The sequence below is a fragment of the Amia ocellicauda genome, chromosome 3 (genome assembly GCF_036373705.1).
Source record: "Amia ocellicauda isolate fAmiCal2 chromosome 3, fAmiCal2.hap1, whole genome shotgun sequence".
NCBI lineage: Eukaryota > Metazoa > Chordata > Actinopteri > Amiiformes > Amiidae > Amia > Amia ocellicauda.
The window spans coordinates 31,859,807-31,881,516 of NC_089852.1; the positions used below are offsets into that span (position 1 = coordinate 31,859,807).

Sequence of the window (21,710 nt, forward strand, 5' to 3'; positions counted from 1 at the left end):
TTCTGTTATGCGGCGTTCAACGATAAGCTTAAACACCGATGCGCCGGTTACTGCAATGTTTGTTTCAGTCCCCAGTGTCGTAAGGGGTTGTCCCCCACCATCCGCTATAAAGACTGTTTAAGGATTTGTCTCTCAGCGTTCTGTTTTTCTGAGCATAAGGTGCCAAGGGTTAACGGCGAGGGTGTTGAACTGAGCGCCTGCGATCAAACAAAATATTGTCCCAAATGTTGTTTCCAATACCGGTTTCATAAGGGCAAGACCCACAAATGTTCGAAACAGCGGTGTCAGCTCTGTAAGGCCGACCTGACCCTAGAGGCCGAACACCAATGTTTTATTCAGTCTGTTAAAACGGAGCCACTGCATAAAATGTATGTCTTTTTTGATTTTGAATGTCACCAGGAAAAAGGGGTCCATGTGGCCAATTATATACACTATATAGACACGATGGATCGCGAGTGGTCGGCCAGCGAGGAGGATTGTGTCAGTGCTTTCTTTATAAAATATCGTAGTCCGAAATACCTCAATTACATGTTTATTGCACACAATGCTAAGGGTTATGATTCTTACCTTTTGATGAAGTATCTGGTGGAGAACGGGGTGACCCCTAAAATTATTGCAGGGAGCAAGATAACGTGATTCACCAATGAAACTTTCAACCAAAGGTACATAGATTTGCTGAATTTCCTCCCCATGAAATTGAGCGCTTTGCCTAAAGCTCTGGGTTTCGCGTCTCAGAAGAAAGGTTGGTTCTGTCATTTTTTCAACACTCAGGCCACTCAAAATTATTGGGGACCCTATCCATCCGCCTATTATTATAGGGTTGACACTATGATGCCTCATGAACAGGTAGATTTCTTTAAATGGTACAATGCTGTTAAGGGGGGTGTTTTTGACTTCAGAGAGGAGATGGCATGCCTATTGCAAAAATGATGTGGTGATCCTTAAAGAATCATGTGTACGTTTTCGAGCCGAGGTTATCAAGACCTCTGGGCTCGACCCTTTACAATGTGTGACTATAGCATCTCTCTGTATGAAAATGTATCGAGCCAATTTCTTGCAGAAAAATACTATAGCTGTCACCACTTCTGACAACTATCGGACTAGACAAAAAAACTTTTCGACTGTCTCCATACAGTGGTTGGAATACCTGACTGCCCGGGATGACATCATGATCAGTCGTGCTTTAAATCGCAGGGAGGTCAAAATGGGTCCCTACCACTTAGATGGTTTTAGCGAGGTGGCCGGGGTGCGTACCGCTTACGAGTTTGCCGGTTGTATTTTCCACGGGTGCCCGCAACGTTTCAATCCAAACATATTTAATCCAGTAACTCAAAAACTCTGTGGCGATATGTACTATGAGTTTCAGGAACGAATTGAAACATTTAAAAACACCTATGTTTTGAACATGGTGGTGATTTGGGAACACGAGTAGACAGCCCTGAAGCAGCAGGATGAGGGGGTGCGGGGCTTCATGGAAACCTTTGACTTTTCAGTACGTCTCAATCCCCGGGAAGCATTATTTGGGGGCCGAACCAACGCCATCTGTTTACATTATGAGGAAAAGTCGGGTGAGAGAGTAGATTACTATGACTTCACTAGCTTGTACCCTTTGTCAACAAGACAAAAATGTATCCCTTGGGACATCCAAACATTATTTATCGCGACTTTCTCGACATCAGTCATTACTTTGGTTTGATCAAATTGACCGTATACCCACCCCAAGGTCTGTTCTTGCCTGTGTTGCCTTACAGGTGCTCGGGAAAATTGATGTTCCCTCTGTGTAGAATGTGTGTGGAAACTGAAAATCAGACGATCTCTTGTCCGCACAGCGATGAAGAGAGGGCGCTGACAGGGGTCTGGTGTAGCGTTGAGCTTGACAAGGTGGTGGAAAAAGGTTACAGAGTCGGTAAGGTGTATGAGGTTTGGCATTTTTCTGAAAAATCTGATACTCTTTTTGCCGATTACATTATGACCCACCTGAAAGGGAAGCAGGAGGCCTCCGGCTACCCCTCTTGGTGTGCTGACGACGCAGACAAAGAGCGTTACGTTCAGCAATATTTTGAAAAGGAAGGGATTCGGCTGGATCCGGGTAACATAACGGTAAACCCGGCTAAAAGACAGATGTCCAAACTGATATTAAACAGTCTGTGGGGTAAGTTTGGGGAGAGAAATAACCGTCTAAATACCACCTTGATTAAAAACACGGAACAGTTTATAGAATTAATGTTTTCCAAAGAACACAATGTAGCCCACTTTCAATTCATAAATGACCGAGTGGCCCAGGTGCAATGGCGGACCCCGAAAGATTTCCCCACCCGACAGGGTAACGTTAATGTGTTTATTGCGATTTTTACCATGGCTTAGGGGATCACTCTGAACCATTGTAACAACAAATTCATTAACATTAAGTCTCTGATGACCCTGGTCCAAAGTTTTGTAACTGAAAAAGACGTGCCTCCTCGTGAGATTATTACTTCCGGAAATCGAATCTATCGGAATAAAAAGGGTTACATGTTGGAAAATAGATCACTAAACAAATGGTTCAGGGTAGTGTACAATAAAAGAGTGTTGATGCCCGACTATAACACTCTACCTTATGGATATTAGCGGTTTTGATAACAGACTTCAGCATCCTTTTTCATGTATGATAGCCGGTCCCTCCAACTCGGGTAAGAGCTATCTTATAAAGAACCTCATAGAAAATGTGGAAGCGACCGTGTCCCAAAATCTCGACAACATAGTGTGGTGCTACTCTTGCTGGCAGCCGCTGAAATCTGAAATTTGTACATGGAGTCCCCGACTCACTGTGCGACGATGAGTTGTTCCCCCCAAGTCAAACTAATCTAGTGGTCCTTGACGACCTGATGGAACTGGCCAGTGACAATAGCGAGGTGGAAAAAGCCTTCACAAAGTACACTCATCATAGGAATTTAAGTATAATTTATTTAGTTTAAAATTTATTTTTTCAAGGTAAAAAAAGCCACACTGTTAATTTAAACGCTAATTATAGAATTATTTTTAAAAATCCCAGAGATAAATTACAGGTTACCGTCTTGGCTCATCAAATGTACCCTAAACAGACAAAGTTCTTTTGGAGGCTTTTGAGGACGCTACCAAAAATCCCTACAGGTACTTGCTCGCCAACTTAAAAGCACAAACCCCGGAAGACTTTTGTCTCAGAACAGGTTTGTGTCCCCCAGATTGGCCGGCAGTGTATGTGCTAAAGAAAATAAAATAAATAAGTATGTCTGTTCGGATTAAAAGAAATCTACCATTTTTGCAGATGTTATTTGAGGGGAACCCGCGCCAGAGGAAAGCTGTGCTGGCCGCGGCCCCATCGGATTTCATAGAGACCCTGTGCGAAATAGCTTTAAACATCTAGCGTGGAAATAATCCCTCTAACCCCTTCTCAACATTCTAACTCAAAAAACTAAAAGCTGTTATCAAGATCATTGCTAATAAGATGTATTCTATTAAAAGAAAATAAAGAAGATTAATCAAACTTGTGGGTTTATTGGACAGCTCTTGAGCATAGCTGTGCCTTTCCTTACCAGTCTTCTGACTTCGAGATCGGTTTAATAATGGAACATGCTCAGAAAATGTTTTTGGTCCCTCAGGAACAGCTTGAAAAACTGAGAAAAAATTTTGTCGGACCAGAAACCCTCAGACAAACTGTCGAAAATAACTTGGACTCTGAAATGAAAGCTATATTAGCCAGGGTTGATTTAAATTAGCATTCCAAAGTCCAATTGTATAGTTCCACGTTACAATGATATTTCCGTCTGGTTCGGCAGGGGGGAAAAGATTACAACACTTTAACTTTAAACATGGCCTCTCAAGAAAATGGGGTTGCGGATGAGGGGGCTGTGGCTGATAAGGGTTTTGATGCTCAGGCCACTGATCATGTTGAGGGCTTCTCCTCCTTGCCAGAGGTCGATGTTGTAACCAATGTTTTGAGAAACATGCCTTCCAGAAGCAAAATAAATGCTGAATATATCCTGCACAAAATGGTTCAGAAACCGCAGGTAACAGCTTGGAATGAACAGGGTGAATTTGTTTTTAAAGGACAATTGATCAAATGATCACATATGTTTGATTTGTTGAAGAGTGTCACTAGCACTAATAAGATCCCTGCTAGCCGTAGACCTGTAGGCTGGAATTCTTTCCTACATGCAATGGCCTGTCTGAACATCCCCCAATCAACAGTGCCTACCAGGAGACATGTCAAAAAATACACGTGTAAAGAGGGGGAGGCTGAATGGGAAGCTAAAACCCCAACTGATCATTACTTACCCAGTGTTAAGCGAAGGATCTCAGGATCTAGCACTCGTTGGCTTGCTTATTAATAGCCTGTTATTATTATTTGTAAAACAGTGAATGAAGACCGACAACCTATTGTAATTATTTATTTTATCTTTTATTTTTCGAATGTTGTACAAATGTGTTCTTTATAACATGCACCGTGTCTTGTATAATAAGTGTGTTAAATAAATGATTTGCTTCAAAGACTGATTCCTACTTTTCTCCTTAACATGCGTAACATCTTTTAAAATCCTCACAAGAGCAGCCAGTCTGTATACAAGGGTTTTTAGCTCCATAAGTAACAGGTATACAGTATAAGGGGCAGGATACATTGTCCTGACAAACTCTGTCACTTTTTTATCATTCTGTTCTAAATCATCGCTGTACAGAGTCATAATGTCTGGGTATGTTCGGCCTTTAGCTCTATGATATTAGAAAAACACACAATGTTGGCCACAAGTGGTGGTCTGCAGACTCTGTACTTGACGCGCGTTGTAAAGGGTTTCTTGACAGTTGTTGAGCAAAAAGTTATGGATCTTCCGGGGGAAAGGTCTGAAATCTGGGGGGTGACCATAGGAATCAAAAAATTCACCACGTTGATCCTCCCTTAGATAAATAGTCAACCAGTGTTCTCCAGGCATATTTTTAGGGTGAGTATTGATTATGTACATTGCAGGTAAATTATTGATCTTAAATTTAGGCAGCTGGTCACAAGCATAGACACCTTGAAACAGTTTGCGGGTACATGCTGTAGCCGTCATGAGGTTGTTGAGCTCTATGGTGTTCATTTTAATAATAATCATACAGAACGTTTGTTCTCTGATTCACCTCAATAATGTTGTCAAACACAGCGTACAGGATCATATTTACAGTGCAGGGTAGAGGCTGCTTAAAACGCATCTCCAGGCACATGTTACCTGTTTTCACCAGTGAAAAATGTTGTCCACACTCGTCGTCGGGGGTCAGGTTGAAGCCGTACAGCGTGTAGCCACTGCAGTATTCCCGGCGATTGATCATCAGAGGTTGATCCTTGAGATGACGACCCGTAGCCAATTCTAGACTGTAATATTCCCGAACAGCATTGCGGTTTTCGAAGTCCGGTTGAAAAGGTTTGGACGGCACCTGAACTCCGTCAACGTACAATGCTATAAATTCTGCATTATAATGTTTAAAGTTAAAGGGGTTCTTGTTGTAAACCCCGGTACAGGCATCATTATCCACTAGACATATAATAACCTGTTTTGGGAGCTGCCCTAGAAAAAGATTTTCTTGGTTCATCACACGAGTCCCCGCGGGGATACTGTGGACTTTCATATAGACTCTTTTTATCGGGTACTTGGCGTTTGCCGTCATTAACGCCTGTGCGTGTCCTAGTTTAACCGCTGGGGATACGGACACTTTTTCACAAACAGCGAGGCCGATAATATATTCAGTTTATATTTTTCAGTATCGGGGGTCATCAGACAGAAAGCATTTTTGCTCTGGATCATTTTAATTTTAATGTCTACCCTGTTGAGCATGAGTTTTTCTTGAAAAAATATGTCCGCATGAATATGCCCCATTAGCTCAAAGGTCCATCCTTCTGCTGAAAAGGCTGCTCTTTTTTGCAAGCCCTCATTGAGTACATCTATATCCCTGTCGTCCATAGCTTCTGGGGTGTCTTTGAAGAACAGGCCAGGACTGAACTGCTTGCTTAGGGTCTCCTTGCTATAATTAAGGATACACTCCATCATGGCTCTATAGGGGTAGGTATTGCTGCTTTGACTAATGAGTTGATCACCCAGGGCACGTCCATTTGCGAAAACATGGTTGCCACAGGGTAATTGATGACACCAACGTTGGCTGCCTTCACTATTGCATCCCCATCTTCCTCTTCCACTCTGCAGTTGATTAAAATGACAGTGTTGTTCAAATCAATATAATCTTCCCCATTTCCCGCTATGAAAAACTCCAGAGGGGGCGTTTCTGAAATTGCGGAAAGAGGCGAAATCTCTACATAGATGCTTTTATCTATACTTGTTTGGGTGTACGGTACTGTAAACAGATCCAGTTCTGATTTAACGCATTCTTCCGATAGGCTATGGACAAAAGACATGTTTAAAAGATGTAACCTGAGGCTCTATTGGTCTTTCTTTGAGACTTTCTTTTTGCAGGTTTTCTCTTCTGTTGCTTCCTTCTCTGTGGGTTTCTGCGGAGTGAGTCTTCGTTTGCTGCTTCTTCTTTTACCCCCGCCCCTCGACATCACCATGAGTCCCGAACCCTCCTGATGCTCATGGCTAGCCAAGCGGTTCATAACATTGGTGAACACGTCACTAACAATGTTTTTAGCCACTGATTTCAAGTGGGTTCTGGTTATAGCAAAGCCTCTCTTGAGCAGGGGTACGGCCATTCTAAAAAGACCACGAAAGAGTCCACCTAGACCGGCCCCATACATAGTGGGGGCTACTACAAACCTGGGCAAGTCATTCCCGGCTTGCATTTTGTAATATTCCACATAGGCACGAGGATCGACATATCCCCTTGAGATATCCATTTTAATAATGTACACACTGTTTCACAGGTCGAAAATGTAGTTTGACTATAACTTTACAGAAACGGAATGGTACGTTGATATTCTGATCTGATTTTACTTCGATTGTGATGTTGTCAAAGTGTGTCTTTGAAACTGGTATGTAGTGCGGCTTGTCATAAGTCATTGTGATCATGTCATTGCTTTTACCTTTAATAAGTACATTTCTCAAAAGAGGCACGTAACTATCCCCTACCCTCTGGTGGGCAATGATGGCCGTATAGATGTAAAGAATGTAAAAATCACCCCTGATATTGGCCAGGAAGGGTGCCACCACATCTGAGAATGAGTTCTCTGTGTCGGTATAGAAGCCTAATATACGTCCCAGGGTCCCGCTGGTTTGAATACTAACACCAGGTTTTGACACAATGTACACTCGGTTTTTAATAGGATTGTAATATAACTTGAGGGAGGGGGTCCCGTCTGAGAACTGCTTATTCATCTCATCTAATATTTTATCCATGCTGTCGTAATAACCTCCTTGTATTGTGAATGACCATTGACTCTTTTTAACATGATCAAAAACTGAGAAGTTGGCATCCTTATCTTGTAAAATAGACCAAGTGTAAGGATACTGTATTTCCACCAACCCCACTTCCCACGAACCCCTTAGACCTATAGATTTTCCAAATTGCACCGCGTAACTGGATATTTCATTTTTAGGATATATATTGTAAGAGAATTTTGAATGCTTTGGTTTTTCAGTCAATCTAAATAAATAGTTGAACTGAAAACTCATAGGTCAATTGGTTTCTCTTTTAAGATTCTTTTTAGAGGGAAGATGCGGTGAAGTCACAGATGTGCAATAATAATTTATTTTGACAAAAATAGGAAACTAATATCATTAAATTATATTACTGAAAATAAGTAATATTAAGCTTCTGCTGGATTACAGTAAGAAACAGATAATACCCATTTTCTTCTTTCTCCTCACAGTACAGCTTTATAGGCCAGTCTGGTCAGGCAGGAAGTGGTGTGTCTCTCTCTGTCTCCCTCCAGCTCTGTCTTGTGTCTCGTTGCAGAATGAAGAAGTTAAGAGAACTAAAATTCTCTTTGTTTTCCCTTTTATAAGGTTTCCTTCCATCCAATAGCATTTTGCCACCGCCATGACTTGGGTGCCTTATGCTAAAGTAATTTAGAAGTGGGGGTCATTTCGAATTTGACTAGGAGCCAATAAGAGGACAGGTCCCTTTTGGTCTTCTGGACATATAGATAAGGTTACCAGGGGCTACCAGATAAAAGGGAGGAAGTCTGTTTCCTCTACCAAACCAGATGGTATAGAATTTCCCATAGAAAAATATATTCTAACAAATAATATCTTACAATATCGAGAGAGGCGTTACTGGGTAGAGTCACGTAGAAGCCGTCTGATTCCATCTTGAGAAACTAAAGTAATGCACCCCACCACACCCGCGGGCATCTTGTTATAAGGCTTGAATATCGCAAACCTGTTGCTCCGGGACCCAACTATTGAACTTTTCAGGCCAGCCTCTCCATTTCACTAACACATATTTTTTCCGGTTAAACTCTGAATACTCTATCTTTACCCACTGTAATTTTTTGTAACTCGGCAGCGTAAAACGTCCCTTCTATTTCCTCCCCGTCATAGTCTTTTAACCGGTACACGGGAGGGTCTCCATCCAACTGCTTGGTAACTGTAAAATATTCATCGGAAAATGTTTGTTCATAACCTTTGGCAAAAGGGTTGCGCAGCTTTGAAACTCTCACCACATCCCCGACATTGAACTTATAAGTAGTTTATTCAGTCTTAATAAAGGGACCGTATACATTTTTAATTTTTTAAAAATTACTCATTAACATCTATAGGCTTCATTTTAATACTGGTGTGATATCCTCGGTTGTAAGCTTCGATAAAATCCTGAACTTTATCAACATACTTGAACGTGTTTACAGCTGTAAAATATCTCAACATTTTTGTCTTTATGGTGCGGTTAATCCTCTCCACAACCGATGCCTTAAGCTCTTTACCGGTGGTGAAATGATGTATATTGTGTCTTTTCAACAGATTCTGAAATTCTCTGTTGAGAAACTCTTTTCCTTTATCAATCTGCAGTTTTTTAAGGACACTGGCCCTGGGCAAATATATCCTCAAAGGCCCTTGTCATCACACCACCTGTTTTATTGCGCAGAACGCGGACACCCATGCGTATTTCGATAACACATCGATGCACATCAACATAAATTTGTGACCATTGTTATGTTTTGATAAATTTGACATATCGACTAGATCCATCTGCCATTGCATGTCATGTGCCATGTCAATCACATAGACGCGATTTCTTTTAAAGTTAATTCTGAGTGGTTTATGTAGGGTATAGGCGTCTTGTTCCCTTAGCCATTCTGAAACAACCTCATCCTTAGCCTTAACCCCGGCCTCAGCGAGTCCTCTTTGAAAACCTTTCTTACCAGTGTAGCGTTATGATGGGTTATTTTGATAAAAGCATTTTAGCTCTGAGCTGAAGCACTGATGCAAAGAAGACCTCTCCCCCCAAAGTTATCAGATTTCCTTAAAGCGTGGGACTGGTTTACATCAAAGTGACAGTCTGGGAGGATGGCACCGAGAATAGGCCAAATAGTTTGGAATTCTGCTGTGAGATGTCTGGGGAAGGGGGCCTGTAGGTAATAAAAACTCTTTGAAATGGACGAGAGCCGAAATCCCGACACAGAGCTATGAACCCGGGCCAACCGGCATTTCCAAAAGATGGCATGGATTGACATCAGTCATAAATCAAGCCCCCCTCCAATAGGACACTGGGGGCTGAAACTGAAATCCAATGTAAAAAACTGAAGAACCAATCACCTATTGATCTGACAGGCATATAAAGGACAGCGCACGGTCTCTCTCTCTCTCTCTCACCTGAACCAGAAACTCGCTGCCACAGCTCAACCTGTAGCTCTGTTGCCCTAACCGGAACCAGAAACCAACCAAGTCTTTGCCGGCAACAGAAGAGCTAAACTGGGAGAAGGAGATTGAGCCGTATGAATAATTCTTTTAAAGGACTTTATTAAATAAAGAACTTTACAGACTGCGCATGCCCACCTGTGCCCACCTGATTGACTAAGTCGACTGAATACGAAAGTGTCAGTCATTTAAATAGCTATTGAGTCTTAAGAAACTTGACCTTTGGAACCAAACAGGGCCCTGCTTTCCTCAAAGACTTTGTCTTCAAATAAGTACAGTGAGAGACTCTGCTTGCCAAGAAGATTTTGTGCACAAACTTGGAGCCTTCAAACCAGTGGAAAATCTGTTTGGAAAAGACTCTGTTTCGCGAAACCCCAACTTCCAGGTGTATCGACTGAGTGGAAGTTCTTGGACAAAGCCGAACCGGACTGCCTTTGTTCCAAACCACACGGACCTCGTGCCGTGTGCTGTTATCTGAGCCCGAAGACTGAGAGGCCTCTCAGAGACGAAGTTCAGATAAGTTTAACAGTTTGGAGTTTGTGATTCATGACATTTGAGAAATCAATTAGAAATGTTAATCTGTGAATGTATAATATCATTTAGTTTTGCTTAAATATAAATGTATGTTGCATTAAACTGTTTTGTTGATCATTTTAGAAATAAAATCTGTCAACGCCGAGAAATATCTTCTCATTCCTGTTTAACTGTTTAGTCTGAAATTGACACAAGTTAATAGACATTAGATTATTGGTGGCCCCACCTATCCTTAATCATTGCATAATTATCAGTTAAGGGAAATTGTGGTAACAAGTAATGATAGGATCTTTCTCGGCACCTAAACGTAAATGAGACTGATATATATATAATGAGAAGTTACCTGACATAAATACTAACCTGCGTAGTTATTTAATGTGTGACTAACAATACTAATGAGAGACTCACCTTCGTCTTACTAACTTGTATTGTAGTCAATGTGTTATTAACCTTTTTTGTTTAACGATTTGTGTGTTATCATATGCGATCCCATGGTCTTTGATTTGGTCACGGAAGTGATTTGTCTTTAATTTGTTGATCTAGAGTTGAATTTTAATTAGTTTTTCCCTTTTGTATAATTAGTGTAGTGCTACATTTAGTCTTTGTTTTTGAATAAATTTGACAATTTATATCTTTGGAATTGGTGTCTGCGTCCAATTATTACAGAAATTGAGTTCTACAAGATTCCAGGATTCGTGATAAGGTGATACTATAAATTCACTTCTTTAATTGAAATTTATAAGTGTACCTTACGCTACACCAGCCAAACCACCGGCCTTGGCCGGGTTGTAGTACAGATCCTTCATCTGGGGAGCTTGCAGAGTCATTCTGTCAGATCACACGACACAATGAGCAAAGTTTTTATACATGGTTTTTTATTCAATTTTAGGGGAACAAACACCTCTTTTTAGACAATTGATAAAAGTATAACATACACAACAATTTGTTCTATGGTCCAAACAAAATGAAATCAGATGATTGGTTACTTGTTCTATATCAACAACGACATGGTTTTTTATCTTGTAGGCACACACATCGGTTACATACACAAATAAAACAACAATATGGGCTATTTTAAAAGTAAACAAAAGTTTGTTAAACATGATCAGTAAACGTTCATACAGATGATGATGAAAAGGACTAACATCCTTCTGGGCACCCTCGACCATCTCACTCCAGTTTTCGTACCCCCCAGTATCTGTTACGGCGGCCATTAACTTTTCCAGGTTTGAAAGCTGGTCCTCATCTACGGCTAAATCTGTAGAGAAATGGCTTGCGTTGGCTACTTTTTTGTCAAGCACATGGTGTAATAGAGCTCTCAGGCTATCCACCGAGCGTTGATGGCAGAGCCAGTTGCAGAAGCAGTCCAGAACATTTCCCATCTTCCAGGTCCCTCAGTTCAGGTCAGAGTCTGAATCGGTGGCGTAGAGCTCAAATTCTTTGCAGGTCTCAGCTTTAACTTCTTTTCGGAAGAAATACTGTTTTAGCTTCCCGGTGGTTTTTCTACTCGGCTCATCCAGGTCATTGATCAGCTGATCAAGTTTCTCTTTTATATACGGCTCATTTTTCAGCTCCAGCAAAATCTCATCTATGATTTTCTGGACTTGCCCGGGGGTGGCCCGCAGATGGGAGTAAGATAGCGCCTTGATTAGCGCCGGCTTCAGCCACGGTTTGTTCAGTCTTCTGTAAAACACATCAAAATAGAATCGGAAATAATAGGCATCTGGTTCAAACAGACAGCTGTGCCTCAACTGGCTGGGGTGATTCACTTCACAACCCTGACAGACTGATTTCAGGGTTCGGTTGATGAGAGCATGCAGAATATACACCAGGGCGCTTTTAACAACTCTGCTTACATCGACCCGCACGCCGGGCATAAACAGGGGCGGTTCGCTGCTCATTGGGTCGCTCGATGGGCTGTGGGTTGTTTCTATAGCCGCTGGAACGCCCCCTTCCTGAGACAAGTCCACGATAGACAGTGCAGCAAAAGCAGAACCGTTCAGGATCTCCTGATCCTGTGCATCCCAGAGACTAGCTTCAATGTCCATCGCAAAGCATCCTGTTTCGTCTTGCGGAATCGGGGGTTGAGGTCCCTGAGGGTGGCTGCAGTCAGAGGTTTCAGGCATGTATACAAAATCGGGTGAATAGAACCAAGGTAGATCCCGGGATTGGAGAGGGTTGTAGAGCCTGTCGACATCCATCGCTTTCGGGTAAGACATTCTTTTTAAGCCTTGATCGGGGGGTGATGCACTTTTTATACTGTCTCTTCACTACATCACGATAGCCTGCCCTCTTAGAAGAGAGTGGCCCTTGCGGCTCCGGACCCACCACCAAACCCCCACAAGTCATCTGTTTCAGCTTCGTCACCATCCTTCAAGGGGGAAATATAATCCATAATCCAACATAATCTCATTTTAATAGAGTCCATTTCAACACATTTGATCAAGGTATCAAAACATTCATTTATATCGGTTATGACATCTTTCAAGAACGGCCAGTCAGCACCATCAAAAACGATTTCAGTAACCTGTTTTTCTTGCTCCAAAGCAACAGCGTCCGCCTAAACAACAACTTGCGGTTATCCGTCATAGTTAGACTCTGAACAACTCTTCTGGAACACAGAAAGTTTTCCCATTCACAACTTTCAAAGCCCTGCCTCGTAGGTACCGTTTCTCTTGACCCCTCATGCAATGCTTCTAGCGCCTTATCCACATGTCCAACATCTCTCCAGACGGTTACCTTCAACCAGTTGTCATAAGAGTATTCAATTACTTTCTCAAAAGGTTCCGATATAACATCCTTCTCACCCAAAGCGAAAAGCTCCACACCGACATAACCCAGATCCCTTTTAATGCGGTAACCTCGTTTCTCACCACTGGTCAGTAGCCAAGACTGCTCAATCTTCAAATTGGTGAGTGAAGGAACCCTAGCATGGGTTTTCTTATCACGGGGTTTCTCGTTGACATTGTTGGACATTTTGAAAAGGTTGGATTATTTCAAGCGATGAGAAATAAAGCTGTGTTGTGTTGCGCTGAATCTTAAATAGAGAGGAGATTTTCTGGGGAGGGATCATGGGGGATTACACTTCCGGGCTAGAAGGAGGGGGGTGGGTCGATAGATGAAGGGGGGTCATCAAGCCTTGTACCTGTTTCCACGTTCCATTGTGTTTGACCTCTGCCTTTCCTTGAACACGGTTTTTCGGATGTCCTTGTTGTCTTGTTTCTTGGATACCTGATCTTTTTACCTGCCTGATTGTGACTACGTTTCTGGATTCCCTGCATTGCCCTGTTTGCCTGTGACTCGATCTCTGCCTGTTCTCCTGAACACGATTACGGAATTGTCTTTGCTATACCTGTTTGCCGGCTCTTGACCCCCCTGCCTGGATTGTGCTCTCTCCGCACCTGGGTCCCCTTACACCCGGTTAGTTCACCATGACAGATGTGACAGATGACTTCGCCGCCGCTGCGGACCCAGTGGAGTCCACAGACCTGTACGCAGCCGTCTCCTCCCAGGGTTTTCTGCTAGGACGACACAAAGAGATGTTAGAAGAGATCGCCACCACTCTGAATCAGCCAGTCCCACCCACACCCATTTCACCTTCACCAGTTAGTCTTGCAAAGAGAAGTATGACGGCTCCCCAGATCGATGTGAGGGTTTTCTCTTACAATGTTCCTTTAACTTCTCCCATCTACCAGCTTCCTTTCCCACTGAGGAGGCAAGAATTGCATATATGATCACCCTCCTTACAGGGAAAGCCCTGCAATGGGCATCGGCCGTCTGGAACCAGAAGGGAGAGATCACCCGGTCCCTGTCAGCCTTTCTTGCACACTTTAAGGAGGTGTTTCATCATCCGGCTGAATGAAGGTCTGCGGGAGAGCAACTCCTTACTTTCCACCAAGGCAGCCTGTCAGCTACAAACTACGTTCTGAAGTTTCATACTCTGGCAGCCAGTAGTGGATGGGATGAGCAAGCATTTCTTACGGTCTTTCGACAAGGACTACATGCCAACCTATAATCCGAACTAGCCTGTAGAGATGAGAACCTTGGCTTGGAACAACTAATCCAGCTTGCTGTCTCTCTAGATAACCTTCTTAAAACTAGAAGAAAACCACCCACCTCTGATTATCCTCGCCTGCATTCTGCTAGACCTCTGAAGCTGTGCTGTGGTATCTGGCACCAAGACGTTAGCAGCAGATCCTTTAAGTCCTGTAAGTTGCAAGGTGGGGCCTCCATGGATCGGACTTGTTTATCCAGCACATCCCACAGATGCTTGATTGGATTGAGATCTGGGGAATTTGGAGGCCAAGTCAACACCTTGAACTCGTGATTCATCAGACCAGGCCACCTTCTTCCATTGCTCTGTGGTCCAGTTGTGATGCTCACGTGCCCATTGTAGGCGCTTTCTGCAGTGGACAGGGGTCAAACTTGTGGAGGAACGGATAAAACAAGAGCCAGACCCTGCAAGCGGAGGGGCAGTACTTCTCCCTTTGTCTCCCTTCCCAGGCAGCCCTTGTAGGGGCAGGTGTCAAACAGGGCTAAACCCCTTATGTACATGAACACTCGAGTGGCAAGACTTAGACTCATAGCCATCCAGGAGACATCTTTCTGCATATTTGTGAGGCAAACATGTGTAGTGTTAGCCCAGATGTTCCGGAAGGTTTCGGTAGGGAAATCTTCTATTATTATGGTCCAGCGAGGCTTTGTGGAGGCCTACTTCGAGTGCAAAGGCTCGGAGCGCCCTGTAGAACATTGGCCTGGTGTTATCCATGGCACAGAGGCCGAGTGGTCTCAGGCTGCTGGCAAAGTAAAAACGGTTCATAAAACTCACTTTCTCCTGGATGTTCTTAACCACATATGCCAGCCCCTGCACCTTAATGAGCCACACAATGTCAAGGAATTGTCTCCGCCTTTAACACAAAGAGTTCTGGGCTTCAGCGCCAAAACACTTCCACAAAAGTGTGCTTTTTTGTACACTCCGTCGAAGGGAGCATTGGAGGGCACAAACAGGTCAATTAGGCTCCCTTCACTGGTTCCCTAAGGGATTGGGACACCCCTTAAGATGGCCACTGTAGTACTTCCACCCTGCAAGTGAAGGGAAAGAGGGAACAAGTTGTAATTTGGGACTCAGCCAAAGTGTCACATATGCCCCATTTCCACTGGCGGATGCGTAAACGGGTGTTTCTGGACTGTTAACTATCTGGTGCCATACGTGGCCGTAAGCATCCGTCACGCCCACTAAGGAAATACTTTGCTTTCAGAAGCGGAGATGTGTGCTTGACTTGTAGACAGACAGGGAAGATATGATCTTGAGTGCCATGTGGGATAACAAAGAAATTACAGTTTTATTAGCAGCATGGAGTGAAATTCACATACAGAAACAATTACAGTTAATATCCGAGTGTATTACAAACTTGCCAAACACGGATTTCACAGTACCCCGGTGCAGTGCCGTGACTAGTTAAAAATAAACTGAAGGATAATAATCAGAGCGATAGCAGCCAATTTTACTAATATTTTATGAACAACTAGATGGTGTTTTAGGCTGTCGTTTTCTGAATGGTGTGCAGGTATGTTATACAACAGCTCCGCAGAGACAATCAGTATGAAGGCAAACATGATATAGTTAATGTGTGCCCATTTACAAGTTAAATGATTGAATGCATAAATACAGCAGATCTGGGTATCATAAATGCCATGACTGAAACGTGCTCACTTTAGTTCAATTATAACCTGCTATATCGTAGCTGCTGTTACTGTATAATTAATCGTGAAATGTGTGTATTTAGTTTCAACTGTAACTTGCTCTGGTTAAGGGGGTCTGCTAATTAAATTAAAAATAATACAGAAAAAAGTGCTGTTTGCAGTTACAAATCTGTAGTTACAGTAATACATACACTTCTACTAGCACATATCTTGATGATGATTACAATAATAATAATAATAATAATAATAATAACACTAAATAACAAATATTTATTTGTATTTTTACACATGGAAACGTTTTCTTACGGTAACATTATGCTTGTCTGAATAAAATGTTGTCTACACGCTTAGCTCTTCCTAATATAATTAATGGATTTATTAACACATTCATAATACTGAGGCAGAATGCTGTACTTTACTTATCTGCTGTTTGTAAAGTGAAGACCTTTATAGAAAAAATATATTTGTTTTATTTTATATCAGATCGCTAGGTTTTAATAAAGGCATTTTAGTTTAGGTTTTATCAACTCATTTACTCTGATGTTGAAAGTGTTATTTATTCTGTATTTATTATCTGTATTTAAGCTACAGACTTTGTGCCCTGTTGCGTTGCCAGCTCTTTACTTGTGTTTCTTGTGTATATTGTGTATAATAACACTAAATCTGTTTGTAAACTTACCTGTGGCTTACCACTTGCACACAAACAGACACCTATGTGCTCCAAATCATATCAGTTGAACCCGCCCCAACTTGTATGGATGCAAGTGAAGGACCCATTGAAGGGTGCAGCACCTTGAGCACATATCGCTGTGCTTCTGATCAAAGGCACTCTCCCCAAAGTGTCCTCTCCAAAACAGAACAAGGGATTATATTCCCCCTACTTCCTGGTATCCAAGAAAGACAGTGGTATCCCCCCATATTGGATCTGAGACCGCCACCTCAAGGTTTCCTATCCTGCTTTATATGTATACAGTTGTTTGTGGGTAGGTGTGGCTTTTTTTCTTTCAAAACATTTGTTTTGTTTTATGTTTACAATATATTGCACAACACTGAGAACCACTCAAATTTAACTGAGATAAGTAAGGAGTCCCACAGGGCTCAGTCCTCAGACCTATTGTTTTTTCATTCTATATGCTCCCTTTAGATGATATCACATAATATTAACTTTCATAGTTACACAGACGACACACAATTATATCTGTCAGTAAATCCTAACAATACCATAGACCTAGAAAAACTAATCTGCTGTCTGTCTAAGATTAAAACATGGATGACAAAAAAAATTCTTATGCTTAATTCTGACAAAACAGAAGTCATAATTCTAGGAGACAAAAATCGAACTGTTCATCATCCACTAACAAAACTGAGTAATGATCACTCCAGTATTGGCTTCTCTTCACTGGCTGCCCATGCACTACAGGATAGACTTTAAAGTTCTCTTATTAACATTTAAAGCACTGAAGGGACTGGCACCTCCCTACCTAAAAGATCTCCTTATCGAATACACTCCAGGTCGGCCATTGAGATCACAGGAAGCCGGTTACTTAGTGCTCCCTAAAATACACAAGAAAACCGCAGGTGGTCGAGCATTCAGTTATAGGGCCCCAAAGCTGTGGAACGATCTTTAAGCCAATGTAAGAGATGCCCCCTCTGTCTTAGCCTTTAAATCACGGCTGAAGACTCATCTGTTTAGTCTCTGTTTTTCTAGCCCATAGTGCTGCCGGTGTGCCATGGACATGCAATTGCACAACTGTCTTTGGAAATGTCCTGCACTGCATGACCAGTATCTGAGCACGACTGCCTTCTTGTCTTCCAGCAACAGCCCCCTCTGAGGGTCCAACGAGGCACCTCGTCCCCCACCATGGAAGTCTGATGAGGCACAACCCATCCCAGAGGCACCTCACCACGGAGGGTCAACGGGGCATCCACACCCAAGGTCTGACGAGCTATCGCACCCCTTAAGTCTGTTGATGGTCCAACCCCCCCCACCCCCGATGGCCAGCAAGAGGCCTCCTCCAGAGGGAAGACCACAGCCAGCAGCACCGATAAAGAACTTTCTGATCTCCTTGCTGCTGTAATAACTATACTGCCTGGAGGGGAGGCAACCATTAGGACTAGGCCCTAAGCCGTGGACCCCCAGAGATAAATTTTCTCCTACATGCCATCCATAGGAGTTTTTTGTTTTTCTCTCCTCTGTGCCTAAATGGTTTATTTACTTAAATGTTTACTCTCTTTATTCTAGATCATGTAAAATGTTTACAGGTCTATATTTTACTTGATTGTATTTATGTATTTTATTTTGCTGTACGTTTGTTGTATGTTTACGTCTGTAAAGTGCTCTGTGGCTACCCTGCGGAGGGCGCTATACAAATAAAAATGGATTGATTGACTTTACTGTTAAGATGGTGGATAAAGAAACAAAGCAGAATAACACAAAGTGGTCCACATGCATGCTGGGCGATGGGGGATAGTGCTCTTTCAGAAGAGGGATAAGTAAATAAATGATCAGTGTAATCGTATATTTCCAAATTACATTGTTTAAATTTAATTTGGTCCAATGTCTGCTGACATGACAGTAACAAATTAGTTGTTGTTTTTTTATGATGGTTTTGAACCTTGTTATATCCATCAACATTTATTTAATAAATGGGCAGTATACAAATCAACTGTTTTCATTTAGAAAGGCTATGTGGGGTCATGGTTTAGTATTGTAATGCTTGTGGGGGTTCCCAAGGAGTAGACCCAACCCATCATTGCGAGCACAACAACAGATCATTGTATTTATTATTACTGCAGTATACACAGGTCTCAGTGACTGAACACACACACACACACTGACTCTATGGCATCCCTTCACCTTTTATCTCCTCTCCCAATGCTCCTACCCACCACACCACTTTTACCTCATTAATCCATTATTGGATGTGGTGGCATGCTACAGTACTCAACCATTGTCAATTTCTATTTACAAGAGAAAAAAAATGTTGTGATTGTCACGTGACAAACCTTAAAAGGTTTGTAAAAACCTCAAACGGTCTGGACCGAATGGACGTTCGAACCTTCAAAGACAGCCCTAAATATTTTCCAACTCTATCTAATTAACCCAGTATTACAGAGCCACAGTCTCAAAGGTCTGTTTCCAGGCTGCAAATCTCAGTAGCCTCACTCCTCTATATATATAAAGCTTAACACTGAAGTGCAGACTAAGGAACAAGGACTCATGTTCTCGCTGCAGCAACCCTTTCTCAGATTTAAATCTGTGGGTATTTTCATATTTTGTCTCAGTAAAAAGAAATTCTATAGAAACAACAGAAGACCGGAATTCACTCAATCATTATGGTTCATTGTGATACTTTATATATTCTAACTGTATTATTGTTTATATATTTTCACTTAACTGATCATCTGCATATTTATGAAGGGTCTGTTTGCTTCTTTACGTAAAGGTTTATTTGTATATTCCTGAAACATCCCTTACTGCAATGCAGAACTCGTCCAATATTACAGTCTTTACATTGCATGGATTAAATGAGACGGCATCTCATAAATACATATTTTTTGCTTTTACTCTTCTGAGTTATCTTTTGATATGTCTTTTGAATTTGACACTGATCATTTCAATCATCATTGAGAAAACCCTCCATGAGCCTATGTACATCTTCCTCTGTAACCTGTGTGTCAATGGACTGTATGGAACTGCTGGTCTGTATCCTAAACTCCTGTCTGACTTCCTCTCTGACTCTCATGTGATCTCATACACTGGATGTTTCATTCAATTATTTGCAATCTACTCTTCTACTTTCTGTGAATTTACCATTTTAACAGTGATGGCTTATGACAGGTATGTGGCAATATGCAAACCTTTACAGTACCACTCTATCATGACATCTCTAACTATCAGCAAGTTTCTGTTAATTTCTTGGATTCTTCCTTTCTGTGAATCAATAATTGCATTATTGTTAACTATCAGACTACCACTTTGTGGATCTCACATTGATAAACTCTACTGTGAAAACTGGTCCGTTGTAAAGCTGTCTTGTGTAGACACAACTATTAATAATGTCTATAGTTACATTTTAATACTTATACATTTCTCTCAAGCCATTTTTACTGTATATTCTTATATCCACATTGTTAGGGCTTGTGCAAAGTCTAACGAAGAGATGAGTAAATTCATGCAGACCTGTTTGCCCCATTTGATATCTTTAATCAACTTTACAATTTCAATGCTCTTTGATATAATGTACAGTCGATATGGTTCAAGGAACATCGCACAGACTCTTCGCAATTTCCTGGCAGTGGAATTTCTACTCATCCCTCCTCTTTTAAATCCCCTCATATACGGCTTGAAGCTGAGTCAGATTCGCAGGAAACTTATGAGGGTGTTCAGCAGAGAAGTACATATTCTTAAGTGAGGGACACCAAATATTAAGAAAAAATGAATTTGTAAAACATAAATTATTGCAAATCTTGCAACAATTTTGTATCCTTTGTCTTATTTAATTTTCACTCCGATTTAAGTGTATTTTTACATAAACATGTACATTTATGTCCTCTATGTGAACATTTTTGTTACCACTGGTGGTTCAAAATAAATCTAATAGCTATTGTCAATAAGGATAATAATATTATTATGAGTATTATGGGTTTACAGAGGATTTTAAAAGGGATCTACAGCTGTATATATTCAGTTATACTTACTACTTGATTATATTCACATCTTAGTCAGAACAATAATGTTCTGAAACACTCTCTCATGTCTGTGAGACTTTACTGGTCACTTTCCCATCTCAGAATCCTGATCTGATGTCCATTAAGCTACTCTGGGTTTGTCCTAGAACTCTAAAATAAATAAAAGTCAGCTGTGTGTTTTATCTCACAGGTTTTAATAAAGTACACTTTGATTTCTAAATTTGACTAAATTTGAAAAATAATCATATTGACAGCAAAGAAGCCAACATGCACTTTTTATTGTATATATATATTTTCCATTACCTTATTACTTTGCAGAGATGTTAGCAGGGTTGGGGATAGGGTCATTACTATATAGGGTTTGTAACTATACACAATACAAATATGACTCCGGTTGTTGACGTATGTAATGCTAACTATTGTCACACATACAGTGGCTTTCAAAAGTATTTACCCCCCTTGTTTTACAACATGAAATCAGAATGGGTTTAATCAGTCAATTTAGTCTTGTAGGTTCCAAGTAGAAGAGGCAAAGAGGAAGTTCCTGTGTCTGTGTCACCTTATATACAAACAGGAAGCAGAAAGGGACCTGTTTCAGTGACTGACATAGGGGCCAGTAGTCAGCTTTGATAGAAAGAGTGAGAGAGTACAGAGCAACTGCAACTGGCAGCCATCTTAAGCATAACCATCTATCCCTGTCTTTTGTAAAACTTACAAATACATTCAAGAATATATTTACAATAATATATATATCACCAAATGAATTTTAGATATAATTTAGGAAAATGTATTTTGAACTGAATATATTTTACATTCTATTAAATGTCCACATATTTAAATAATATATTGCAATATATTTTATTTCTGTATTGGGTGGACCACAGGTTTAGTGTCGATGTCCAGCTTTGAGGCAGCTTTGATAGAAAAATATTTTGTATGAGATACCATGGAAAGTGGATTAGCCCCACCCACTTCGGCAGTGCTCTT

At 41.4% G+C, this 21,710-nt stretch overlaps 1 protein-coding gene across 1 annotated transcript; it reads left to right on the top strand.

The window, feature by feature from the left end:
* The first annotated feature begins 19,513 nt into the window (after positions 1-19,513).
* LOC136747310 (olfactory receptor 13D1-like) lies at positions 19,514-20,446 on the top strand. Its single transcript, XM_066700248.1, has one exon. It carries the CDS (start codon positions 19,514-19,516, stop codon positions 20,444-20,446), a length of 933 nt encoding a protein of 310 aa, XP_066556345.1.
* Positions 20,447-21,710: the final 1,264 nt, after the last annotated feature.